Source organism: Notolabrus celidotus, chromosome 21 (assembly GCF_009762535.1).
Source record: "Notolabrus celidotus isolate fNotCel1 chromosome 21, fNotCel1.pri, whole genome shotgun sequence".
In the NCBI taxonomy this organism is placed as follows: Eukaryota; Metazoa; Chordata; class Actinopteri; order Labriformes; family Labridae; genus Notolabrus; species Notolabrus celidotus.
The window spans coordinates 5,424,155-5,447,210 of NC_048292.1; the positions used below are offsets into that span (position 1 = coordinate 5,424,155).

General features: G+C 41.1%; 2 protein-coding genes across 2 annotated transcripts; one reads left to right on the forward strand and one right to left on the reverse strand.

Moving 5' to 3' along the window:
• Window positions 1-4,343: 4,343 nt before the first annotated feature.
• Window positions 4,344-11,014, forward strand: guca1a (guanylate cyclase activator 1A). The gene is made up of 4 exons (XM_034673794.1): window positions 4,344-4,541; window positions 6,653-6,802; window positions 6,886-6,979; window positions 9,372-11,014. The coding sequence occupies exons 1-4, from the start codon at window positions 4,344-4,346 to the stop codon at window positions 9,497-9,499; spliced, it is 570 nt and encodes a 189-aa protein (XP_034529685.1). The 3' UTR covers window positions 9,500-11,014.
• Window positions 11,015-12,987: 1,973 nt separating this feature from the next.
• On the reverse strand, window positions 12,988-22,602 carry orc5 (origin recognition complex, subunit 5). Its single transcript, XM_034673899.1, has 14 exons — window positions 22,180-22,602; window positions 21,933-22,025; window positions 20,286-20,471; window positions 19,912-19,986; window positions 18,291-18,402; window positions 17,962-18,092; window positions 17,819-17,867; window positions 16,171-16,261; window positions 16,022-16,077; window positions 15,802-15,914; window positions 15,577-15,624; window positions 15,396-15,506; window positions 13,372-13,484; window positions 12,988-13,266 (listed from the first exon to the last, which is right to left on the reverse strand). Exons 1-14 carry the CDS (start codon window positions 22,291-22,293, stop codon window positions 13,221-13,223), a joined length of 1,338 nt encoding a protein of 445 aa, XP_034529790.1. The 5' UTR covers window positions 22,294-22,602; the 3' UTR covers window positions 12,988-13,220.
• Window positions 22,603-23,056: the final 454 nt, after the last annotated feature.

Here is a 23,056-nt window from a genome sequence, read left to right on the forward strand (position 1 = left end):
CAGCCATATTGCTTCTGTCGAGCCAGTGTGACGTAAAGAGGCAGGCTTTGAGCCTCCTAGCCAACAGCTGCAGTGTTCCCACAGGCAGCTGTGCCTCTCATTGGAAAACTAGTAATCTCAACTTCTTCAAAATTGCCTCATTAGAAAAAGAAACATTCTCGATGAACTTCAGCTTTTAACACTTCTGCATTGACTCATATTTTTAGACCGGAGGTTGCCGCTTGGTCAGACCAGATGATGGACATCTCGCTTCAGAAACAGCCTTTATTTGACTGTTTTCATGGAAAATAATCACATTACCTGATAAAGTTGACTGTGGAAGACAACAGGATGAGGCTTTTGTTGAAAACACCTCTTTTGCATGTATAGGACAAGAGATAAGAGGTATCACTTTGTCCACCAGGGGGGCGCCAGAATCGATACAAAACAAAAGTTCCTCACAGCAGCTTTAAGCCACAAAATAACACATATTTTTTTATTAACTTCCACATCTGCAGTGATGGCAGGACACGACCAAAGAGTGAACCTGATCATAAACCAGGGCAGGCAGCTGGGCAGGAGTCTGATGCTGCTGGCCCACTACACCACCGTGTTCGTGGCGTTCGTTGGACGCTCCGCTCAGTGGCTGGTGGAGGCAGTGAGGTGGACCAGCCTGTTTGCACGCTGCACGGTGTCAGTGTTCGACTCCATCTGCAGACACCTGCACTGGGGGAAGAGGAAAAGTGTGGCCGTCGGTGCCTGAGAGATCTGCAGAAGCTCCAGATGCACACAGTGGCTGTTTTCGAAACCGCCTGCTATACTAGCAGTACGTACTGATTTGGCCAAAATTCAGTATGTAGCATGTGAACAAGAGCAAAATCTGCAGTATGCCAAAACTCTCTGGATGTCTACGGATTCTGGAAAATTTCACAGTATGCATAGGACATGCATACTTCTTATTTTGACGGGGGGAACTCAGTTTTTAAGTGCTGTGAAAATTATTAAATTCCATAAAAACCACGCCCTGTGATAGGTTGGCGACCTGTCCAGGGTGTACCCTGCCTTCCGCCCCAAGCCAGCTGGGATAGGCTCCAGCCCCCCCCTGACTCCTAACGGGATAAGCGGTCAAGATAATGGATGGATGAATGGATGGATATAAACCACTTCTTAACTTTTTAAATCATAGGTGGATGCTATAGAAGCAGTTTCACTATCAGCTTGACCGTTGTTTACTTCCACTTTCCAAAACCGGAAATCCATTGATGTCTGGCTCAGCGTACTGCAGACCAGATCCAACAGAACACTCATACTACATACTAAATTCAAACACAGTATGTAGCAGGCCCTTTTGAAAACAGCCAGGTGTCTTTTTGACCTTACTTTGTCAAACTGTGCTCGCAAGAGAAGAAGCCGAATCAGGACACAGACTGAGACTGGAGCTGAAGAAGCATTCGGATTTGTGAAGATGTAAAAGATGCTGCATGAAGAAGGAAAACGAGGCCTTATGAAGTCAGAGAAAAAATATAACTTTCTACATTTTTAACCACTTAAAAAACTCTGTGTTATTTTTGTACATGTGGGTATGTAATGTGTTTATTCCATGTCTTGCTCTTATTAGGGGACGCTCTTCCAGATATTTGGAAGCTTTTTCAGGCCAGTTGTCGAACACAAAGAGGACTGTTCATGGAAATCAGATACAGGGTTATGCAAACTAGTGTCAAATATGTAGGAGGCCTACATACTGGATTACTAAGGCTCCATCTTGCACTACGGCAGAGGGAGAGAAGGATTGAGCGCTACATGATGAATTTTAAAAACATCAACAGCCAAAACTTTATAACTACATCTGTGCCTATTTGAACACATAACACTTGATTTTATTCTGCTGCAGCCTCTGTATGAATCAATTACCCCTCACTGGATGATCTACCTGTGGAGATGCTGCTTCCTGTGTCAGACTTTTGCAAACATTCAGCTGGATGTACTCCAAACGCACGACTTCAACTGTTTCCTGTGATGTGTACGTGCAAAACGACAAATTGAAGAGTCATTTTGATTTAAATGCACAGCAGCTGCATTAAGCTTTTATTACAAATCATGTACTAACACTTATTTTTAACTGACAGCATGTTAACATTTTAGTTTAAGCATTAAAAAAATCGGTTACTTCTCTTTGATTTCAGATGATATGTGACAGAGATGTAAGAATGCACAGTTGGAAACACTCAGCACTGCTATCAAAGGTGGTGTTACAATGTAGTAAGATAAAATCACTCATTTCCATATATAAGCACTACTTCTTGAAGATACTGTATTTACATTTTGTTTCTGGTGATCCAAAGCTTACTTCTGTCTCGATTTTCAGCTTTAATGTTTGTCGGTAAGTGTTACGCTCAGCCGTGGATTATGGCCTCTTGGCTTTAATCTGTGGTATCAGAAGTCTCTACCGAGTACTGTTGTGTAATCTCGTTAATTTGTACAAGTATTAAACACAAGTAGAGCAACAACCCAGGAGTGTTTTGATTGATGATTAATCTGATCTGTTTCCTCTGTCTTCACGAAGGTGTTGAAGAAAATTACAAAAATGGCTGACGTTTCAAGTATTATAATTAGTATCAATTATAATACTAATTATCTACATTAATAAATCAGGTATTATCATGTGACATATAAAAAATACATCATGCCACAAGTTATTTACTTTACACTAAGAACATTATTCTGATCATACTTTGAATTTAACTTTAAATATTAGCTGAGTTTTTGATTTTAAAGCTCCTCTGAGACATTTTTTGATGATTTTATAACGGACTGAAATTAATATTGATACCTCTTTTTGACCTAATACAACAGAAAAAGCCATCAAAAAGAAAAGTTATTACTTCTATGGAGTTATTTTTAATGTCTGAATCCACCAATGAGGGGGTAGGTGTCACACCAGGTGAGAAACTGCACGCTACTGATACTTCTAACAGCGAACATCCTCAGGACGAGATACCCCTCTTAAAAGAGAGCAGGATAATATTATTTATTACACATGCACAGGACAAAATCAGTAATGCTTGCTTTGACCACAGGGGGCGCCAAAGTCAACACAAAGTGGAAAGTTCCTTACAGGAGCATTAATCTCAGAAGTAGTAATGATACACTTTATTTATATAGCTATATAAAAAATGCTATTAAATTGAAGACAAAAAATGAAATATTAAGCAATAAAAAAAATCTATTCTAAGATAAGATAAGAGAGTCCTTTAATCGTCCCACAACGGGGAAATTCAAGTGTCACAGTAACAAAGTAGACTGCAAAAAAAGAAAAAATATATAAAGCAAACAAGAGACTATAAAATAACAATTATTAAAAAGTTATTAGCAGTTAAATATTTATTAATAGTCAATATCAGCCTTCTAAAGAGAAGGCTGTTATTGATTATTAATAAATATTAGAAATTAAAAGTTAAAGGAATGTTTTGTGTAAAAAAACAAACATTTTTAAAAATTACTTTGAATCAGAAATGTATCTTAAGGTGTGGACTTTGCCTAATGGTTAAATTGCTCGCCCATGTAGCGGGTGGCTCGAATCCAGCCTGCGGCCTCCTTGCCTCATGTCATTCCCCCACTCTCTCCCAATTTCCTACACTATCCACTGTCCTCTCCTCTATAAAATAAAGGTCTAAAAAGACCTTAAAAAATAACTTTAAAAAGTAATTTATAATAAATATGAAATAATATAACTTAAAAAAATATAACTTTAAAAAAAGCATAAATGTATCTTTATTTGTTCATCATGAAGACAAACTAAGCAGCATGTTTTAAAAGTGATTCAAAACAGGAGAAGAAACTGGACAGTGAGTTGTCCCAGAAAAAGAGTCCTGACACGGTTAGGATTTAGGGTAAGTTGACAGGTAACCTCCCATCAAACTAAAGGACCTCTGTGCCCTCTCCCTTCTCCTCAAAGAGGACTCACTATGACCCTAACTTATCCTGAGTCAGAGACATGGCTGTGACTGAGCCCTGTCTCTCTGCATGAGGGATGAGCCCTGTTTTATGTTTGTCAGCACCTCTCAGGTTACCTTGGATGGAAACGGAACAATCAGGCTGCCCTTTTAATTGGGCGATTAAGCTGCTTATCTGCATGTTCGCCTGGATTACAGCCTGTGATTAGAGCCATGGAGGACACAGAGGAGACAAACAGATACAAAAGGGCCCCCACCAGCTGCTATTCTCACCCTAAGTCTCATTGTTGTGTGACAGTGCATAAGGATTTCCTCCACTTCACTGTAGACCAATCGCACTGAGAGGATCCTGGACAGGCTGCTTAAAGGCTCTCGCTCCAGTTTACAGGCTCACACTCAGCTGGCAGAGCAATGGGTAACGCCACAGGGAGCACCGTGGACGACCTGCAGGCGGTGGAGATGCACCTCTGGTACAAGAAATTCATGACCGAGTGCCCCTCGGGGCAGCTCACCCTGCACGAGTTCAAGCAGTTCTTTGGGCTGAGAGGTTTGGACCCTGAGGCCAACGCATACATCGAGCAGATGTTCAGAACCTTTGACATGAACAAGGTAAGACAGATGAGAGAGGCACACAGAGGGAGGCTGAATAGAGCCTGCAGGGTGGGAAGAGTCCTGTTAGAGTCTGTCTTTAAAGAGAGGAAAGCAAAACAAACCATGAGAACATAAAAGGATAAGAAGATGGATTAGAAAATGTAAATATGTACAGAGCTTAAACTCACAGTGGAAGGTTTGTTCATGAAACAATAACACTAAATCCAGCCTAGAGATGACATGCATGATTCACTCATGTGTCACTCTGACTTCTGAGCTTCATAATAATGTTTACTATTTGAATTAATTACACACCAGGAGCTCCTTCTTATCTTTAGCTGCTTCCTTTTAAAGCGTGTGGTGTTTAAGGGTCACCAGATTAATTGGGGATGCCACGCTCTGTTCCTCTGCAGGTGTTTCACCACCTTAGAATTAAAAAACAGAGGCAAAGAAAAGCTGCTGTGAGCTTTTTATGAAGCTAATACAGTTGGGGTTTTTTTTACAAGTGATGAGAGGTGATGTATATATATTATTTAAATATATATTTATTTGTATTAACATCCATGAATGACAAGCAGGTATTAAGGATACATGTTTTTCTTTTTTTTAAAACACAGAAACACAAAAAATAAAACAAAACTGAAAGTAAAACAAGACTAGAAACCCTCCAACCTGGAACACAGGGTACCACTCCTCTGTCTTTGATTTTCTCTTCTATGTTGTATCTGGTAAAGTTTGATGTTTACCTAAATACATCAAAACTGGATCCCAGATGCTGGGAAATTTGTTCCTAGACCCTCTCAGTGAATATTTAATTTGTTCTAATTGTATGAAGTGCAATAAGTCACTCAGGCACAGGGACTTCCAATGCAGTAGCAATAATGTCTTTATGTCTTCTTCTCAATGTGCAGTTATCTTCATCTGTAATACCAAGTATAGCTGAAGCTGCAATTGGTTGAAGTTCAATATCAAGAGCCCTTGATATAGTAGGGTGATTTATTTTTATAAATGTTTTGGGGTCACCAGCATCAGAAGCATCTGGATCCGTTCCACAGGAAGGGATGTTGTATCTGTCTGTACCCTGTTTCAGGGTTTTATCTGAATAACACATCATTGATTCTGTAAAATGAACACAGAGACAACACGCCCGCCTGCAGACACATGTTCATTGTGCCCTTTTCATCCAAGCAGCTTTGTTTCATATAATTTCAGTCATGACATTACCGCATCCCTTAATACAATCCTGTCAAGGGTCATATTTTGGAAACTGGTTATGGTTACAGACTATTTCTGTAGGTTAATTAATTATTCAATCAGCGATGACTCGGTCTCCTGAAGTTAGTGACCACGTAGCCCAGTGAGAGAGCCAATCATAGCCCAAGGTGACATCTTAAATCTGAGTTCTGGACTCTTTCTTCAACAAACATACTGAACAATTTGATACATTTGTGAGTCACAGTGAGACATTTGCAGGCTCTTTTATCTGAAAACGTCTTGAACGATAAGTTTGGATCCACATTTGGCGATGAAAACAAGGTCAATTGATTAATTGACTAACTGTTACAGCATAAAGCCAATAAAAGAACTTGAGTAACATGGTCTGCCGGTTGGCTTCAGGTTTACTTTATATAACTAGTGAAGAAGAAAAAGAAGAAGTGTTTAAAACTCCAACATGGAAAAAGAAACATCTGTACAAAATGAGCACAAGAGATTTAGTGACGTCCCAGAAACCAGCCTGGAAACCATTTCCACCGTCACGGCTTAATTAAGAGTCTTGGATCGCCCAACAGGGTCATCACAGGATGTGGCCGTCTGGAAAGCAGGGCGTCTAAACTTAGGCTCCCCATCAGCCTATACAAAAGGCAGGGGTAATCTTTCTGCATGATTGAAACTATGAGATTATCAGCCAGACAATGCCTGGGTGCGAAGATAGTGCAGGAACTCCCCAGGGACTAATCCTCAGTCCTGGCACTGCTCACTTCACTCAGAGGGTTCCTAGAGTTCAGGCGTGGGTGGGGGTTTGCCTTGATTTGAGGGGCTGATTTGATTTGAAGGCTGGGAACAGTTGAATGAGAAGTTGAGAACATTGCATGAGAATGTACTGAGTCCCTTCTGGCTTGTGTTTGCAGGACGGATACATAGACTTCATGGAGTACGTTGCTGCTCTCAGCCTGGTGATGCGAGGAAAGATGGAGCACAAGCTGCGCTGGTATTTCAAACTCTACGACGTGGATGGAAACGGCTGCATCGACCGACATGAGCTCCTCAACATCATCAAGGTACGGTGACCCTCTTCTTCATTCAGCTGAAACACTGGATTCTTCTGGCATGTGTACGTACTGATCTGATTCTGTTCCTGCAGGCCATCCGTGCTATCAATGGAAGTGACAATCAGGAACAGACTGCTGAGGATTTCACTAACCGCGTGTTTGAAAGGATTGATATAAACGGAGATGGTGAGTGTGTTTTCTGGCAGCTTTTAAAGAGAGAGAGAAAATCTGAGAGCAATCATTCGTGGGTGGATATTTTTCAGGCAAGTCAGGAAACACAATAAGCTTAAGATGAAGAAATACTGAAGGAGGCCGTGGAACATAATAACTACCCTGAAGCCTTTAAGATGCAATTTCAACTAAAAGCACGCCTTCAAAATGGAAATCTTACATCCAAGTCTGCAGAGACTAAATTCTGCTGACAAACTTTCTGAAGGCTTTTGTAGCTTTAAGGCTCTCCAAACTTAGTACAGAGTAAGTATAGTTACAGAGTTAGTCCAAAGCTAGTCCACAGTTTGTCCAGTTTTTCCAGAGTTAGTCCAAAGTTAGTCCAAACTAAGTCCAGAGTTAATCCGAAGTTAGTCCAAAGTTTGTACAAACTAAGTCCAAACTCAGTCCATAGTTAGTCCAAACTTAGTCCAGAGTTAGTCCAAACTAAGTCCAAAGTTAGACCATAGTTAGTCCAGAGTTAGTCCAAACTAGGTCCAAAGTTAGACCATAGTTAGTCCAAACTTAGTCCAGAGTTAGTCCAAACTAAGTCCAAAGTTAGACCATAGTTAGTCCAAACTAAGTCCAAACTTAGTCCAGAGTTAGTCCAAACTAAGTCCAAAGTTATTCCAAACTTAGTCCAGAGTTAGTCCAAACTAAGTCCAAAGTTAGACCATAGTTAGTCCAAACTAAGTCCAAACTTAGTCCAGAGTTAGTCCAAACTAAGTCCAAAGTTATTCCAAACTTAGTCCAGAGTTAGTCCAAACTAAGTCCAAAGTTAGACCATAGTTAGTCCAAACTAAGTCCAAACTTAGTCCAGAGTTAGTCCAAACTAAGTCCAAACTTAGTCCAGAGTTAGTCCAAACTAAGTCCAAAGTTAGACCATAGTTAGTCCAAACTAAGTCCAAACTTAGTCCAGAGTTAGTCCAAACTTAGTCCAGAGTTAGTCCAAACTAAGTCCAAAGTTATTCCAAACTTAGTCCAGAGTTAGTCCAAACTAAGTCCAAAGTTAGACCATAGTTAGTCCAAACTATGTCCAAACTTAGTCCAGAGTTAGTCCAAACTAAGTCCAAAGTTATTCCAAAGTTAGTCCGGAGTTAGTCCAAAGTTAGTCCTAAGTGTGTCCAGAGTTAATCCAGAGTTAGTCCAGATTTAGTCCGTAGATAGTCTAAAGTTTGTCCAGCGTGAGTCCAGAGTTAGTCCAAACTTAGTCCTGTTAATCCAAACTAAGTCCAAAGTTATTCCAAACTTAGTCCAGAGTTAGTCCAAAGTTACTCCAGAGTTAGTCCAATCTTAGTCCAGAGTTATTCTAAACTTAGTCCGGAGTCAGTCCAAATTTAGTCCAATCTTAGTCCAAAGTTTATCCAGAGATGGAGCTGATGATGTTGGCTGGAAAATAAAAATCATCCAGGTGTATGGATTTAGTTAGAAGTTGTCCGCCCCCGAACAGGTCCTGCATTTGAAATCTTCAGAAAACTTAATGGCACTATCAGGTTGTGTTGGCTTTGGCGCCCCCTGTGGACAAAGTGTCACCTCTTATCTCTTAACTGATTTTGTCCTGTAAGCTGCTCTCCTTTTTTAAGTTTCAAATCTCACCCTGTGTTATTTGAACAGTAAAATGTATGGGATAAAGTAAAGTAAGGCCGTTCCTACAGCATATGACCGACACCTACCCCCCGTCAGCAGTTTCAAACATTAAACATGACGACACAGACACAGCTCTTCTTTGTGCTGATGGTCTTGTTTGCGTTTGTTGCTCATATTGTGGCTTCAGTATAAATGTCAGTGTGTTTTATAAGCAGCAATAAACATCCTCACAGGAGCTTTAAACAAATACCCACAGTGCATTATTGTGTTAGCATCACTCGCCAAACATGTTAGAGGTGTTGGAGGAGTTATTGAACCTTTGGCCTACAGATGGAAGCCTCTTTCATTTACAGTACTCAAAGTAAAACTGAAGGTCTGTTTCTGTTTGGTCTCTGTTGGGATCAGATGTAGACAATGTTTGCTCTAGTTTTCTCTTTGCTGATTGTGACTTTGAGTTACGAGTCTTTGACTTCATGTGGAAGCCAAATCTCTTTCTCTTCATATTGGCACCATTTTTTAGCGACTTCATCATTTGTAGTCATCTATATTTTCCTTTCTTCCATCACACTGCTATCAGAGGCTAAGAAACACCTCAGACACACGTGGGTTGTTGTGATTTGTTTTCCAGAAAAGCTGCCAAACACATCCGGTGTGTCGTTCTCGATAGTGGACCAAAGGCTCAATCACTATTGTGTTATCTCGTGAAGCGATTATGACCCGAATGTTTATTTAGATGAAAACCATCCTCAGTATTAACAAGATATCAAATGTCTTCTTCTGCCAGGCGAGCTGTCCTTGGAGGAGTTTGTCGCCGGCGCCCGCCATGACCAGGATTTCATGGAAGTGATGATCAAAAGTCTGGACCTCACCCACATTGTGGCCATGATCCACAACCGGAGGCACAGCATTTAGGATCCGCCAATCCGTCTACCTCACCCTGTCATGATTTAAGACCTTCAGTACATCGACTCTGCTAACCAAAACCCGCTAAGTTATAGACTGAGATTTCTGTAAAGGTTGAATCCAGTTGACTATAACGCCGGTGTACTGCAGTGACATCTGTTCCTTTGAATCTCAGTGACACGCATGCACTTTAAATGCATCCGACTCTGCCAACCTCTGCCAACTCCTGATTGTCCTTGTTTAATGCTGCTGAGCTCTCCCAAGGCCACCTCGGCCTGAGGGATGATCTCTCAGACTTTCCACTAACCCAAAAGATACCATGATAGATAGTGGAGGAGAGTGGTAATTACATGCACTCAGTGCTTTCCAAATCCTTTATTTTTTTCCGGGACTGAGTTCCACTGCATCAAAATTACTCGACTCTGTTCCCCCGTTCCTGCCTGTGGGGTTTCACACCGCTCTGACTCTGATTAACATCCCTAATGTGATTAAGTCAAAGGCTCTAAAACAGGAACAGGGAAAAGTTTCAAAAACTCTGTGCAGGATCTCAAACGTTTGGCCTTTAATAAATGTTTTTAACCTTTTATAGCTTTTAATATTAATCTGAACAAAAGGCAACATGCTGGCCCTTCTTTGGTTTTTAGCGTTTTTGTGTGGGTGTGAGTCTGCCTGGCTGATTTGCTGCAGCATAAATACAGATCTATAGATTCCCTTTGTTGTGTTTGTTGGCTCTGCACGACCGGTGCCTTCTGTTGGAAGACGGCAGAAAGAGTTTTATTGATTCTCCCAGCTTTTGCTTATTCATATACAAAGTCTCACGTGGACTGACTGCTGGATGTGATGGATGTAAATCTGAAGCAGCATGTGGATGTGTTGGATATCTGAAAATATCTAATATCTGCATTAGTCTGATATCAGAGGAAACTCTCCCACAGCATCTGACAGTCACTTCAGTTCTAGCTCACCTGGACTGATCAATATTTAAAAAATGAATGAAATTTAAAGTTTTTAAAGATCAATACATTAGTGAGAGGCCTGACTGATATGGGATTTTAAAACCTGATGATTTTCAGATTTTCAAAAGGGGGGGGACAGTTTACCAATTACCGATATGTTGCCCGTACAGCTCGCCCTCAGCTGGGTAGGATCAAGCACAAACATGAAAATCTTCTGCTGTCCGCTCTGCTTTGAGGCCCGGTGACGCGTGCTGCAGCCAGTGCTGAGAGTATAAACACGATGGAGTCGGAGCACGGTTTGCTGGACAAATTACATGATGACACCATTTCTAAATGAAGCATGGTCTTCCACTTTTACAGGCTCTGGGTAGCTTTCACATGGGCACACATTGGGAAACTTTAAGGCCAATACTAATGTACATCTGTGATATGCCAATATAGATACGTTAATATGGGCTGACTGATGTATCGCTCAGGCTCAGTGAGGCGTAGTTTAAAGCAGCTTTGAGGATGTGTGATTGTTTGATGTACAGTATTTTTTACATGTGAAGCCATATTTTATATATTTAGACCCATTTGAATTTATTATTATTATTATTATTATTATTTATAACCTGTCTGTACACCAGCCTCTGCTTACAGGCTCCTGCAGGAGTATGCTGTAGTGTGTTATTGACTGTGTATTAAAATGTTTATACTCTACATTGAAAATCCTTCTAGTGTTTCCTTCTGAATTTTAGGAGCACTTTTTACATCTCACACATTTTTTGGGACAATTTTAAAAGCATGAGGGAAACAGGGGGTCTTTTTTCGTACAGCTGGTAGACAAATGCATCAATTACAGAGAGTCATCAGATGATCAGGGTTTATTGAAAAGGGTAAGAAGCCAAAAGGTTGAGTACACTGTTTGATGTTGAAGTCTTCTCCCTCATTTCTGCTCTGGTTAACTCATCTGCTTGTAACATTTTCATGTGATCGCTCTTAGTTTTCCCTAAAGGCTAAATTCAACCAGATCGATGTCCGGTCCGTCTACAATCCGTCACAGCAACGGATCTGATAGCTTTCTATTCTAGTCAATGTGTTAACTTCCACTAGATCAGATACACAAGACTTCAATTCTTGCCGGATGCTGGAGCACGACGCATCAATCTCAACAGAGCAGATGGAGCGGGACAGGAAGTCAGGTTTCACCAAAACAAAATGAAAACATCCGGTTAATTTTCAGAATAAAACACTCTGTGTTATCACCAGATCGTATTTCACTTAACTACAACAACAAACCGTCATGATGAGCGGAGCCAGGCCTGGAGTCAACAGGTCAGAGGTTATCAGAGGACCAGAAAGACAACATGGATGAGGAGAGGAGGAGGAGAACAGTCAGCAGAAAACACAAAGTAACAGACACACAGAGAACCACAGGAAAATTCAGAAGCACAACAGTTGTCAATGAGAGGGTAACTATCCAGGACAGGGGTTCCCAAAGTGTGGTTCGGGACCTCCTGAGGAGTCGTGAGATGTCTTCAAGGTTTTTTATTTTTTTTAAGTAATCCAAATTGCTTATTTTATTCATTATTGTAAAAATATAGACAAAATGCTAGTCAAATTTGAAATAAAACCATGCAGCTAAGTCCATTTCATTAGTTTTCTGCCTTTCTTTGTTGCCAGATGACTCCTAAAGTTATGGTTAGCTAACAGTTAATTAACAAGAGGATCAGTAACAGCAGCTTAATTCACAGCAGCAGGGGGTCACAAGTCTTTGACACCTATATTTTGGGGGTTGCGGTCGGAAAAGATTGGGAACCCCTGATCTAGGAGGCAGGTATGCTAAAAACAGCGACATTTTAAAGAATCGGCTTCAAAGCCTTTCCTTTTAGATTTAAAATATTTTAATGACACCAGCTCCTTGAGTTTCAAACTATTGTATAATAAAACCAGGCTGAGGGTGCAGAATATGGAAAGCCTAAAAAAGTTGCATAAATACTGCTCAGCACTTTTCTGTATAATAATAACACAGAGGTAGTGTGGTAGGAGACCAAGAGTTGCCTTATATAACCTGAAGAGAGGTGACACATCAGGAAAACAGAACTCTACCTTTGAGTAAGGACAATGATTCACCTGCATGCTGCATTGGACATCAGGGGAAAACACTGAACTAGCTTTGTTCTGCAGAATTAAAACAACCTGTTGGGAAGTCAGGGCTGGTGTTGGATTTGTCGCCCCCCTGTGGACAAAGACGTGCAAACCTGTCCTGTATATTCATATGTATCTTTTTCACCTTTATTGATGGCTGAAGAGAGACAGGAAATGTGAGGAGCAGAGAGCAGGGACGGATATGCAGCAAACATGCATAGACGATCTTTCCACTGATGGTCTTGTTTTCTCTTGTAGGTCATAAATCTGCACCAGGATTCAATTTAGTGAATTTAATAAACAGCTAAAATTTCCTCACGGGAGCTTTAACTCATACGCAGACTCTTTTAAGCATCAAGTATTTTTCAACAGCATATTAAACATATAAAAAAAACGTATACACATGATAAGTGGCGTTAGAAATATGGCTTTTATTTTATACAAATGCAAATATTAAACACGGTTACATTTTCAAGTAAACTTTTCTCACATTCGGGTGCAGAGACTCTTTTGACCACCAGGGGGCAGCGACATAATTGGATTAGTTTTCCTCTACATAACTCCCAACAATGCTCTCCTCATCAGTTTTCTTGATCCTCTTTGTCTTTCTGTCACCGTCTCGTCTCTCCTCTCTCTCAGCAGCTTCACAGGAAGTCGTACAGATACTTCACGATTTCAAAATTCACCGTTCTGCAAGATAAACCACAACAAACACATACACATGTGAATAACACTTGAAAAGGTGCGCTCGTCTGAGTCATGTAATAATAGACATGCACACACACACACACACACCTGGAGATGGCACAGATGAAGTCCATGGAGACGGCACATTTGAACTTGGGGGCATCGAGCTGGTCGTCGTGGCTGACCTTAGTGAGCAGCTGTAAGGTCACCAGAGAGGAGATCTAAAGGAGGAGAGAGAGGGACACTGAGATGACTCCCTGAATCATTTTTAAACACTGTTTCTGCTCTGAAGGACGAGAGTCTGCTGCAGAGATATGAGTGGAGCATAGATAGATCAGCGTTTGGCTGCCTTTTCTCAAACTCTTAACCATATGTGCTGAAAACTCTCACCTGAAAGGCTTCACTTATTTAACATGAGCTCGTTTGTGATTAGAAAGAGGGTGAAATTATCAGTTTATTAAAGTGAGCACTCTCTCTTTTGTGCTTATCTGGAAAATTGGAAATTGTGCATGAAATTAACTATTTTTTTATAGTCTGTGGGAGAAAAGTCTTGTAGCTAAGTTTAGGGAGACAGACAGCGGAGACTGCAGGGCTAAATAAAACCACTGCACAGCTCAGTTTGAGCCAAAACAATGGAAACAGAAGCTATAAAGAGAGACAGATTAACAGAGTTATAAAATGTTTGAATGGTTTCCTTCTAACAATCACCTACATCTGAATTTATCTTTGACCTGGTCTGATCATCACAGACTGTCAGCGTCACTAGCAGATCAAGAGGAGGGATTTTAGATGTTAAAACAGGGAAGTGTAAACAGTTTTTCAGTCTGCCTAGAAGACGATCAAATGTGACTGTCTAGAGGAAGTAAAAGTCGTAACAAGGTCTCTGTAGTGAACCTGCGGAAGGAATCGGATCATCTAGCTAGTCAGCTAGTCAGACATACTGACAGAACTAACACATCCCCTGTTATAACATCAGTTCCTCTGTAAATAGGAACTGTAGGGGCCATAATGTTGATTTTCTTGTCTTGTTTGTTGATCATGATTGTTTCCTTTTATGGTTGACTTCATTTCTGGTTTTGGGTTCATGGGTGTGGTTTACCTTTTATCTACCTGTTCAGTTGTGTGGCGTCATGCATACAAAGAGGGTGAGTGGGTTTGAATATTCTTTTGTTGACCACCATTGTCATCGTTCATTTAGATCTTTGTTTGGTATTGAATTATTTTGAGTCTTTTGTTAATAAATAGAAAAACCTTTCATGGACTTTTTATTTTTGGCGTCACAAACACGAGCCAACTTATCTGCACTTTTCAATCTTAGCCGCTTCAGGAACATAATTCACAAAATGAACATTATGCAGCAGTGAAGAGGACTTAAAAATCAGAGACTGTAACCAAAACTGAGAGCTGCAGGATTTGAAAGAAAGGGTATTGTGATCATTTTCCTTTCAGGGATTATTACTGACTTAAGAAGAAAGACACCAGATAAGCACAGTGTAGTTTTGTGTACCTATAATTAATTAAAATGTTTGAAAGTAGGATTATGTTTTCTATTATTTGGATCTTTAAGTCTATCGTCTTCGATCAAATCAAACCTCCCTCATGGTTTCCTTCATAACTTTACTAAATCACCCGATAGACTAATTTACAGGTCATCAATAATTCCTGACGATGTCTTCTCTGTGTCATCAGATCTGTGACTTATCTATACATAAACCCAGCGTCCTCTTTTCACAACACTACACTGAACACTACAGCTGTCGACTGTCCCTAAAGGTAGGGACTCAGTGATCCTGTTAGCGCTCCATATGTTTGCCCACACATTAACGAGCGTCAGGTTGAGGGTAAATACTATATCTTTAAATCCATCCTGCTTATCAAAGCGTCTGTTCCTGTACGTGTAAATGCAGCAGCAGCGTCAGGTGCATGTTTACATTTCACAGTCATGAGACACACAGAGACTCTGAGTGCACAGCGGTGAGATCTGTGTGGGAAGATCAATTTCTAATCTTCATCCATCACATCAGACTCCTTATTGGAACCGAAGAAGGCCGGTATAAGGTACTCCCACGAGGTGTTTGCTGCATTAGAGCCCCTGTTAGTGTAACCTGCCGTGATGAGAGCTGAACACAGACCTGAGAGAAGATGCTGGCGGTGGGGGCGACTCTGTTGTCCACCACGCTGTAGAAAACGGCGAGCAGGCGGTCCAGAGGAAAGGGCTTCGGTCCCAGGAGATGGTTACTCGTCTAAAGAAGGAGAGGTTTAATGTTCTGGTTCTGTGTATATTTATCATTAGTGTTGTGTTCAGATCTTCACCTTTTCATTCTTCTTTAGAAAGTTAGTCTTTCTGATTTTCCCGTGGTGCTGTCGGAGGAAACAAAGACACATCAGACGGATTATTTCAGACTTCCTGAAGGCTTAAGAATCTGTCGAATGCATGATAACCCTCCATCTTAACACCTATTAAAATACAAACTTCAGAGGCATTATTTCAACAGGAGACTTCCCCCTGTCGAATCTTTTAAGTCTTTATTCCTCTACCTTTACAAAGAAGCGTTTGTCTGTGCGGGCGGGGTTGTAGGACGCCAGGTAGGCAGCGATCAGCAGGAACTTGGAGTAGTACGGGAGTTCAACATGAGTGTGAGCTGATAAACCTACGGGGACATGAATGCAGTGAGTCATGAATCAAGTCTCATTGCACCTTATTAGCTCTCACATTCAACATCTGCTCCGTTTGTGTCGTCAGCGCTCAGTGTGTTACCTCTTACAGCTCCGGTCTCCCTCTCCTCCATTTGCTGCATCTGCTCCCACTGAAGACTGACGGAGAGAGAGAGGGAGAGAACCAGAGATGAAATAAAACAGAGATCAGAGCTGACACAGCTCTTTAGTAGTGATGTGACAGACACACACCTGGACACTTCACGCAGGTAAACAGTCTGCATGGCTTTCTTCAGATGAGGCTCGATGTTCCTCCACAGCTTGTGTGTGTCGGTGTCTTTCACTGTGGAGATAAAACAGAGCGACACTGAGGAGTATGTCTCAGGTACAGTGTGTCATGTTAGGTGAAGAGAAGAGAAGGTGTGACATCAGTGAGATAAGGGAACAGGGAAATAACAGCATGTGATGAGATCATTCTTCACTGAGTTTTACAGCCCTTGAACGCCTCACAGGAAGCAGTTATTTTTAGTAAAAAGCCTCAGACACATCTTTCAACACAAAGACAACGAAAGCAGCAAAGAGACCAAAGCTTCACAGCAAGCCACTACAGATTCAGAAGCTTTGTGTAAGTTGTGTCTTAGGGTGCAGACTCTCCAATCTGCTGCGGTCTGGCTCCGAGCTCTCTCGTGCGTTTTCAGAATTCAGCACGGAGCAGGACCGCTGGACAGCTGGAGTCATGTGACCGAGGTTTTCCTGCGTTAATCACTGAATCAAGGATCCTCCTCCTCCTCTCCTCCTCCATGTTGTCTTTCTGGTCCTCTGAAAACCTCTGACCTGTTGACTCCAGGCCTGGCTCCGCTCATCATGACGGTTTGTTGTTGTAGTTAAGTGAAATACGATCTGGTGATAACACAGAGTGTTTTATTCTGAAAATTAACCGGATGTTTTCATTTTGTTTTGGTGCCTGACTTCCTGTCCCGCTCCATCTGCTCTGTAGAGATTGATGCGTCGTGCTCCGGCATCCGGCAAAAATAGAAGTCTTGCGTATCTGATCTGGAGGGCTCCGACCTGCCGGATCAGAGACTAGATCCAGTGCCGTGACGGATTGGAGACGGACCGGACATGGATTTTGGCCTTAACAACAAGGGGGGTATAGCATGCGGCTGCCTAAAGCTAAAGGCATAAGAGGCAGACCTTAGCTAACCTCCTTTCTTGGCTGACTACGATGCCTTGTCCTGTCCACAAGCAACTAAGTGTTTTGTTGGTGCCTGACTTCCTGTCCCGCTCCATCTGCTCTCTTGAGATTGATGCATCGTGCTCCGGCATCCAGCAAAAATAGAAGTCTTGTGTATCTGATCCGGAGGGCTCCGACCTGCTGGATCAGAGACGCAGCAGGAATGCAACAGAGTGGATCCAGTGGAAGTTAACACATTGACTAGAATAGAAACCGATCAGATCCGGTGCTGTGGCGGATCAGAGACAGACCAGACACGGATGTGGTGGAATTTGGCCGTTAGTTGTTTCACCACAGAGACACAAAGTTTATCCAACCTAGTAAAGCAGAACATCCAAACTAGCCCTATTTCATCTGCCTTCATCAGCCTGATCACTTCTGCACACGTCTTGGTTTCACCAGTGTAACATGTTAGCGCCCTTTGAGGTGGTGTTTTGGCTTCACGTCTCATAATGAGAGGGGATGGAGGCACACTGTCTGTGGTAATATACAGTCAATAGTCGTAACATTGCTTCCCTTAACCTGCCAAAATGAATCGATGAATGCAGAGATGATGTAAAGAGTTCACACAGGAGGATGGAGAGTTAACACATAAAAGGCTGAAATAAGACGTGTTTAAGTATTGATCAGCTGTCAGATCCATGAATACACCTCTTCATGTCTTACCTTTTCCCTCGGCCAGCGGCTCACAGAACTTTGAGAAGTTGAGAGCGGCCTGTTTGAAAAGAGAGATCAACGATGAAGGATGAAAAACATGAAACCATAAACAGTTTGATTTATTTTACGGAGCGTGTTTTTGAGAGTCTGACCAGGTGGCGCAGCTCTCGGAGGTCCCGACACACCGAGTAAAAGACTCCCAGGAGGATGTTGATGTAGGACGAGTAAAACTCGGCCGAGTGTGAAGGATGTCTGTCCTGGGACAGGATCTGCTGCAGCTCTCCTACGAAGAGACGGACAGAAAGACAGACGACCGGGGTCACTATCCTGTGATTCTGTGATTCACACAAACATTACAGGTGTTATGAGAGGCTGAATGTGCACGCTGCTGCTTTATGATCCTGCAGTGTTGAAATGAAATCACACGTCCAACTTGTCGTGTGTGTAATCAGTATTCAGTGTGGTGTGTGAGCAGCTCTACCTTTACTGTAGTCGGGGAAATGGAGCAGCAGCGGCTCCATGCTTCCCGTGTTGGGTCTGAATTTGTCCCAGACAATCTCACTGAGCAGGATGATGGTGACGTTGTCCTCGACCTGAAAAGAACACGTGTGTAAATATATCATAACACCGGTGCTGTACAACACTATCAGAGCAGAGCAGGTCACTGAGGGGACATCTTCACAGCAACAGACGATGCTGCCTCCGTGGATTTATGTGTTTCATGTGGTTTTTATCTCACACTGTGGGTTTTATGTAACAGAGGATGAATCTGAAGCAGCTTTGACTCCTCTCATCTCTCACAGGAATGATACAATGTGAATCACACGTCATCTTTCTCCTCTTGATGTCTTTAATTAAAACTCTGAGAGCATTTATCAGCCTTACCAAAGAGCTCCACACACTCAGCTCAAGACCCTTCATCTTCCAGCCCCTCTTCATGCAACAACAATCAATCAGACTTTCTTTATAAAGCGCTTTTCATACAATGATATTGTAACACAAAGTGCTGTACATAAAACAACTTAAAATAGAATAAATAAAAGAAAAAAAGATATATAAAAAGACACCCCCATCCTATAACAATAATAATAATAACAATAAAAATTAATAAATCAATAAATGAGAAATAAAGAAAAGAAGTTGCTGAACGAACTGAGGAAACACTAATGATATCTTAATGAGGAAACACTGGAGGTTAAATAAGATGTTAAAACTCAACACAGGAAATTAAAATCACCCAAATAAAATATATTTCTAAGATAATAAAACACTAAAATATTAAACCATTAAAAGAAAATAAGATGCTATACTTAAAAAAATAATAAATAAATAAATAAAATAAAAAGTGAGTGACTAAAATTTGAATTACATAATAAATAAATAAATAAATAAATAAATAATGACATAAATAAATAAAATAAAATAAAAAGTGAGAGAGGAAAATTTGAACTAGATAATAAACAAATAAATAAATAAATAATGACGTAAATAAATAAAATAAATACATTTTTTTTTAAAAGTGAGAGAGTAGAATTTGAACTGGATAATAAATAAACAAATAAATAAACAAATAAATAAATAGATAAAATAAAAAGTGAGTGAGTAAAATTTGAACTGGATAATAAATAAATAATAAATAAATAAATAAATAAATAAAACAAAATGTGAGTGACAAATATTGAAACTAGACAAGGAAAAAAGAAAGAAAGAAAGAAAGAAAGAAAGAAAGAAAGAAAGAAAGAAAGAAAGAAAGAAAGAAAGAAAGAAAGAAAGAAAGAAAAATTAAACAAAACTTTTATAAGAATAAAACTCAGTTAAAAGTGAGACTAAAAAGGGTGTACAGGCGTGATGATAAAAAGCTGCCCCACTGTGAGTCTTTGTTCTAGCTTTTGGTACAATTAAAAGTCCACTACCCGAAGACCTGAGGGCTCCCACTGACTCATAAGATAAAAGCAAATCTGATAAATAAGAAGGAGCAAGACCATGAAGAGATTTAAAAACCAATAAAATAATCTTAAAATCTATTTTAAGAGATACTCTTTACATAAGGAGGCTTCTCTTATAGACAACACAGGGAAGAGGAGGAGGCTGCACTTTCTCACCAGTTCCTGAAGACGCAGGAGAGCGGGGAGGAGGTTGGCGTCTGTGTCTCTCAACAGCTCAGCTTTCTCAATCACCTGAAAATTATACAATCACATTTAAAGTATTTCACCAGCAGTGAATCATAGTTTATCTCCTCATGTTTCTTTAACTACACAAACACAAGAACTCTGCAGATCACACCTGCTGCTGGATGAAACCTAAACTCTCCACCAGCAGCTTTGTTCAGCATATGATATCACTGCTAATCATATGCTGATACTCAGATTAGAGAGGCACATCCAAAGGATAAATCATCTGAGGTGTAATGGATTAAAGTGTGTCGCCGTGCCAAGTGAGGAGGGATTTTCCGGTTTAAAGATCGCACGGCACTCACAATGTATCGCGTCTGCTTGGCAGGAGACTCGGCGCTCTGCTGTCTGTAGACGCGTACAAAGTCAGACAGGGAGGGACTGCGGGGGAGCAGCGAGGCGGCGTCGCAGCCGAAGAAAGACAGCAGCACTTGTTCAAACAGCAACGCCACAGAAACGCATTCAACACAGCTGACCGTGGCGTGAGGAAGCTGCAGAGAGGAGGAGAGAGAGAGACAGTCAGTGAGAGGTCTGGATGTAAAGTGGAGGTTCTCCATTCTCTCTATACTTTAAATTACAAAGCTTCCTTCAGGTGTTATAAGAGACTTACAGATCATCAAAAGAACAATGGTTACAGCTGCAGCAATAACAAGAAATCATTTTCATAATCAGGAGATTCTTGTCCAAGAAGAACTGTGAGACATGTGTTGCTCCAATGAAAGGATTTGCTAATTTATCTTCTTATATAAGAACTGATTGGGAATCTGAAGGTTTTCAGGCTGTTAGCTGGACTGAATATCTTTTTAAAGACACTGTGATAAGCTTTTTTGACTCCAAAGGAAGTAATCTTGTTCTTGCTTTACAAATTGCACTTATAGACAAACATATGGGCTCATAGTTTCACAGGAACTACAGAGTTACAGGGTTTACATATTCGAGTTGTTCATAGATTCATCTATTCTAGTCCTTTTTACTCCTATTTGTATTTGTGGGGATGTAGAAAGTTAGAGTATTAGATCTGTCACTGTTGCTCCCACAAAGTAAGGGATCAACCTCCTAGGCCAGCCTAGGTGCCAACCCCAAAATCCTACTCTATGATTGGCTATTTGTCTTTTCAGAGGTGTGCTAAAATCAACTTTCCAGACTGTGTTGTAAAAGGCTTACAGTAGCTTTCCTTAAATTTACTTGGACAAGTCAATCTGGACTTTGTGCCTTCAGATTTGACTTTGGACAAGTACCTTAAAGACATTATTCTAGACTTAGAGATAGGGTCAGAGGCTCAGACATCCGGGAGATGCTCAAAGTAGAGCCTGTGCTCCTCTGCAGTTTCGGGCATGTCTGTTTGGGAGGAGGCCCCGAGGAAGACCCAGGACACGCTGGCGAGATTATGTCTCTCAGCTGGCCTGGGAACGCCTCGGTATCCTCCCAGAAGAGCTGCTGAAAGTGGCCGGGGAGAGGAGTGTCTGGGCTTTCCTGCTGAGACTGCTGCCCCCGCGACCCGGACCAGGATAAGTAGGCGACCGGCTATCAGAGAGACCGCACTGCCCTCAAGCGTTTCGGCTGAGAATTGCTGCGTGACACGGACACATCCACACACAAATATGTAATGCTCATGTCTGCGTCAGCCACTGCTTCGTAAGGGCGGCACAGAAGTATAAATCAGCTTAACATTGGGTCTTTTAGATATGCAACCCCCTGCCTTTACTATTCTTCATGATGGTGCTGGGGGTCTTATGTCTACTGTGTAGGTTGTTTAGAGAAAAATTACAAATAAAATATATTTAAAAAGGGTAATTAAGCTTCACAGATATTTGTGTCCCCACTATGTTGTGTTACTTTGTAAAGTCAACAAAGCATGCATGGCCACCCCTGCTTGTGTCTGCCCCCCAGTTTGACCATGCCCCTGGATCTATGACAGGTATTTCCCAGTCCCTGGAAGGCGTCTCTCTCACCTCTAGCTCTTTCAGCAGAACCTGCAGCACGTGACTCTTCCCTGAAGCTCGATGACCATAGATGAAGATGGAGGGGAAGCTGTACTGCTGTGGCTGTAAGAACAATAACACTCATTATAACTGCGCCATGATTATATATATGACTGTTATTAAGTTATTGACACCTGGACACCTTAATTGACACAGAGCAACACCTGTGATTGACGTCATCAGAAGCATGCTAATTGAAGCTGTTGAGCCAGGTTACCTGTCCCATGAGCGACAGCAGCGTCCCAGCCTGGACCTCCCTGCAGGGCAGCTTCTCAGCGACCCTCTGCAGCCTCTCCTCCTCGTATCCAGGATGCTGCAACAACGCTGTCATCTTCACATGTGTGTGTTCCTCCTTCAGAGGTCAGTGTGCTAAAAACAGTTCAACCGTTAGCCCAACGTTCAGTTCAGAACACAAACGAGACCAAAACAAGCTCCAGTTCTCCGTCTAAATAGGAAAAACGTCGAATATCGTTCAAACTATTCCCCGTGAACACGAAAGAGTCGTTTCGGAGTTTCCATATCCAAATATTAAATGTCCAGAAGCCTTTAAACTCGAGAGTTAAAGCTGAAAACAAACACACGAGCAGAGGGAGCTCACAGGAGTTTCGCGCGCGCCTTCACATTACGTCAAATGACGCTGTTCAGTCAACAGCCAATCACAAAGCACATATGGAATTATGGGTAATGGAGTCTTTGGATACTAAACTTGTGCCGTTAAAAAATGAATATCTACATTAAAAATGGGATGTAGAGCACTTTATTTTGAATAAAATGATAAAGCATAAATGTATTTAAATTTCAAGCATATATAATTCTAATATTATATAATCAACAATGTCTAAAATATATAAATTGTGTTTACATCTGGGATGCAAAGTAAATTCTGGAAAAGGTCAGTTTTATTATAGTGCTTTAAAATCATATATATATAATTTTTTATGGTATAATTATTTTTTTAAATTAACATTTAACCTTATACACATGACACCAAAACAAATAACAATAAAACAATAAATAATAGTAATAATAAGCACTTTTCAAAAACCAAGTTACAAAGTGCTTCACATGGGCATCAAATTAAAACAGGCAGATCA

Bases quoted from the DNA above. Each gene is read 5' to 3' on its own strand.
- guca1a (XM_034673794.1), top strand. From the start codon at position 4,344: ATGGGTAACGCCACAGGGAGCACCGTGGACGACCTGCAGGCGGTGGAG. The intron at 4,542-6,652 runs GTAAGACAGATG...TTGTGTTTGCAG, and splicing joins GAACCTTTGACATGAACAAG to GACGGATACATAGACTTCAT. The intron at 6,803-6,885 runs GTACGGTGACCC...CTGTTCCTGCAG, and splicing joins AGCTCCTCAACATCATCAAG to GCCATCCGTGCTATCAATGG.
- orc5 (XM_034673899.1), bottom strand. From the start codon at position 22,293: ATGACAGCGTTGTTGCAGCATCCTGGATACGAGGAGGAGAGGCTGCAG. The intron at 16,262-17,818 runs GTAAGACATGAA...TTATCTCCACAG, and splicing joins GCCGCTGGCCGAGGGAAAAG to TGAAAGACACCGACACACAC. The intron at 15,625-15,801 runs GTAGAGGAATAA...TTCCTCCGACAG, and splicing joins ACAAACGCTTCTTTGTAAAG to CACCACGGGAAAATCAGAAA.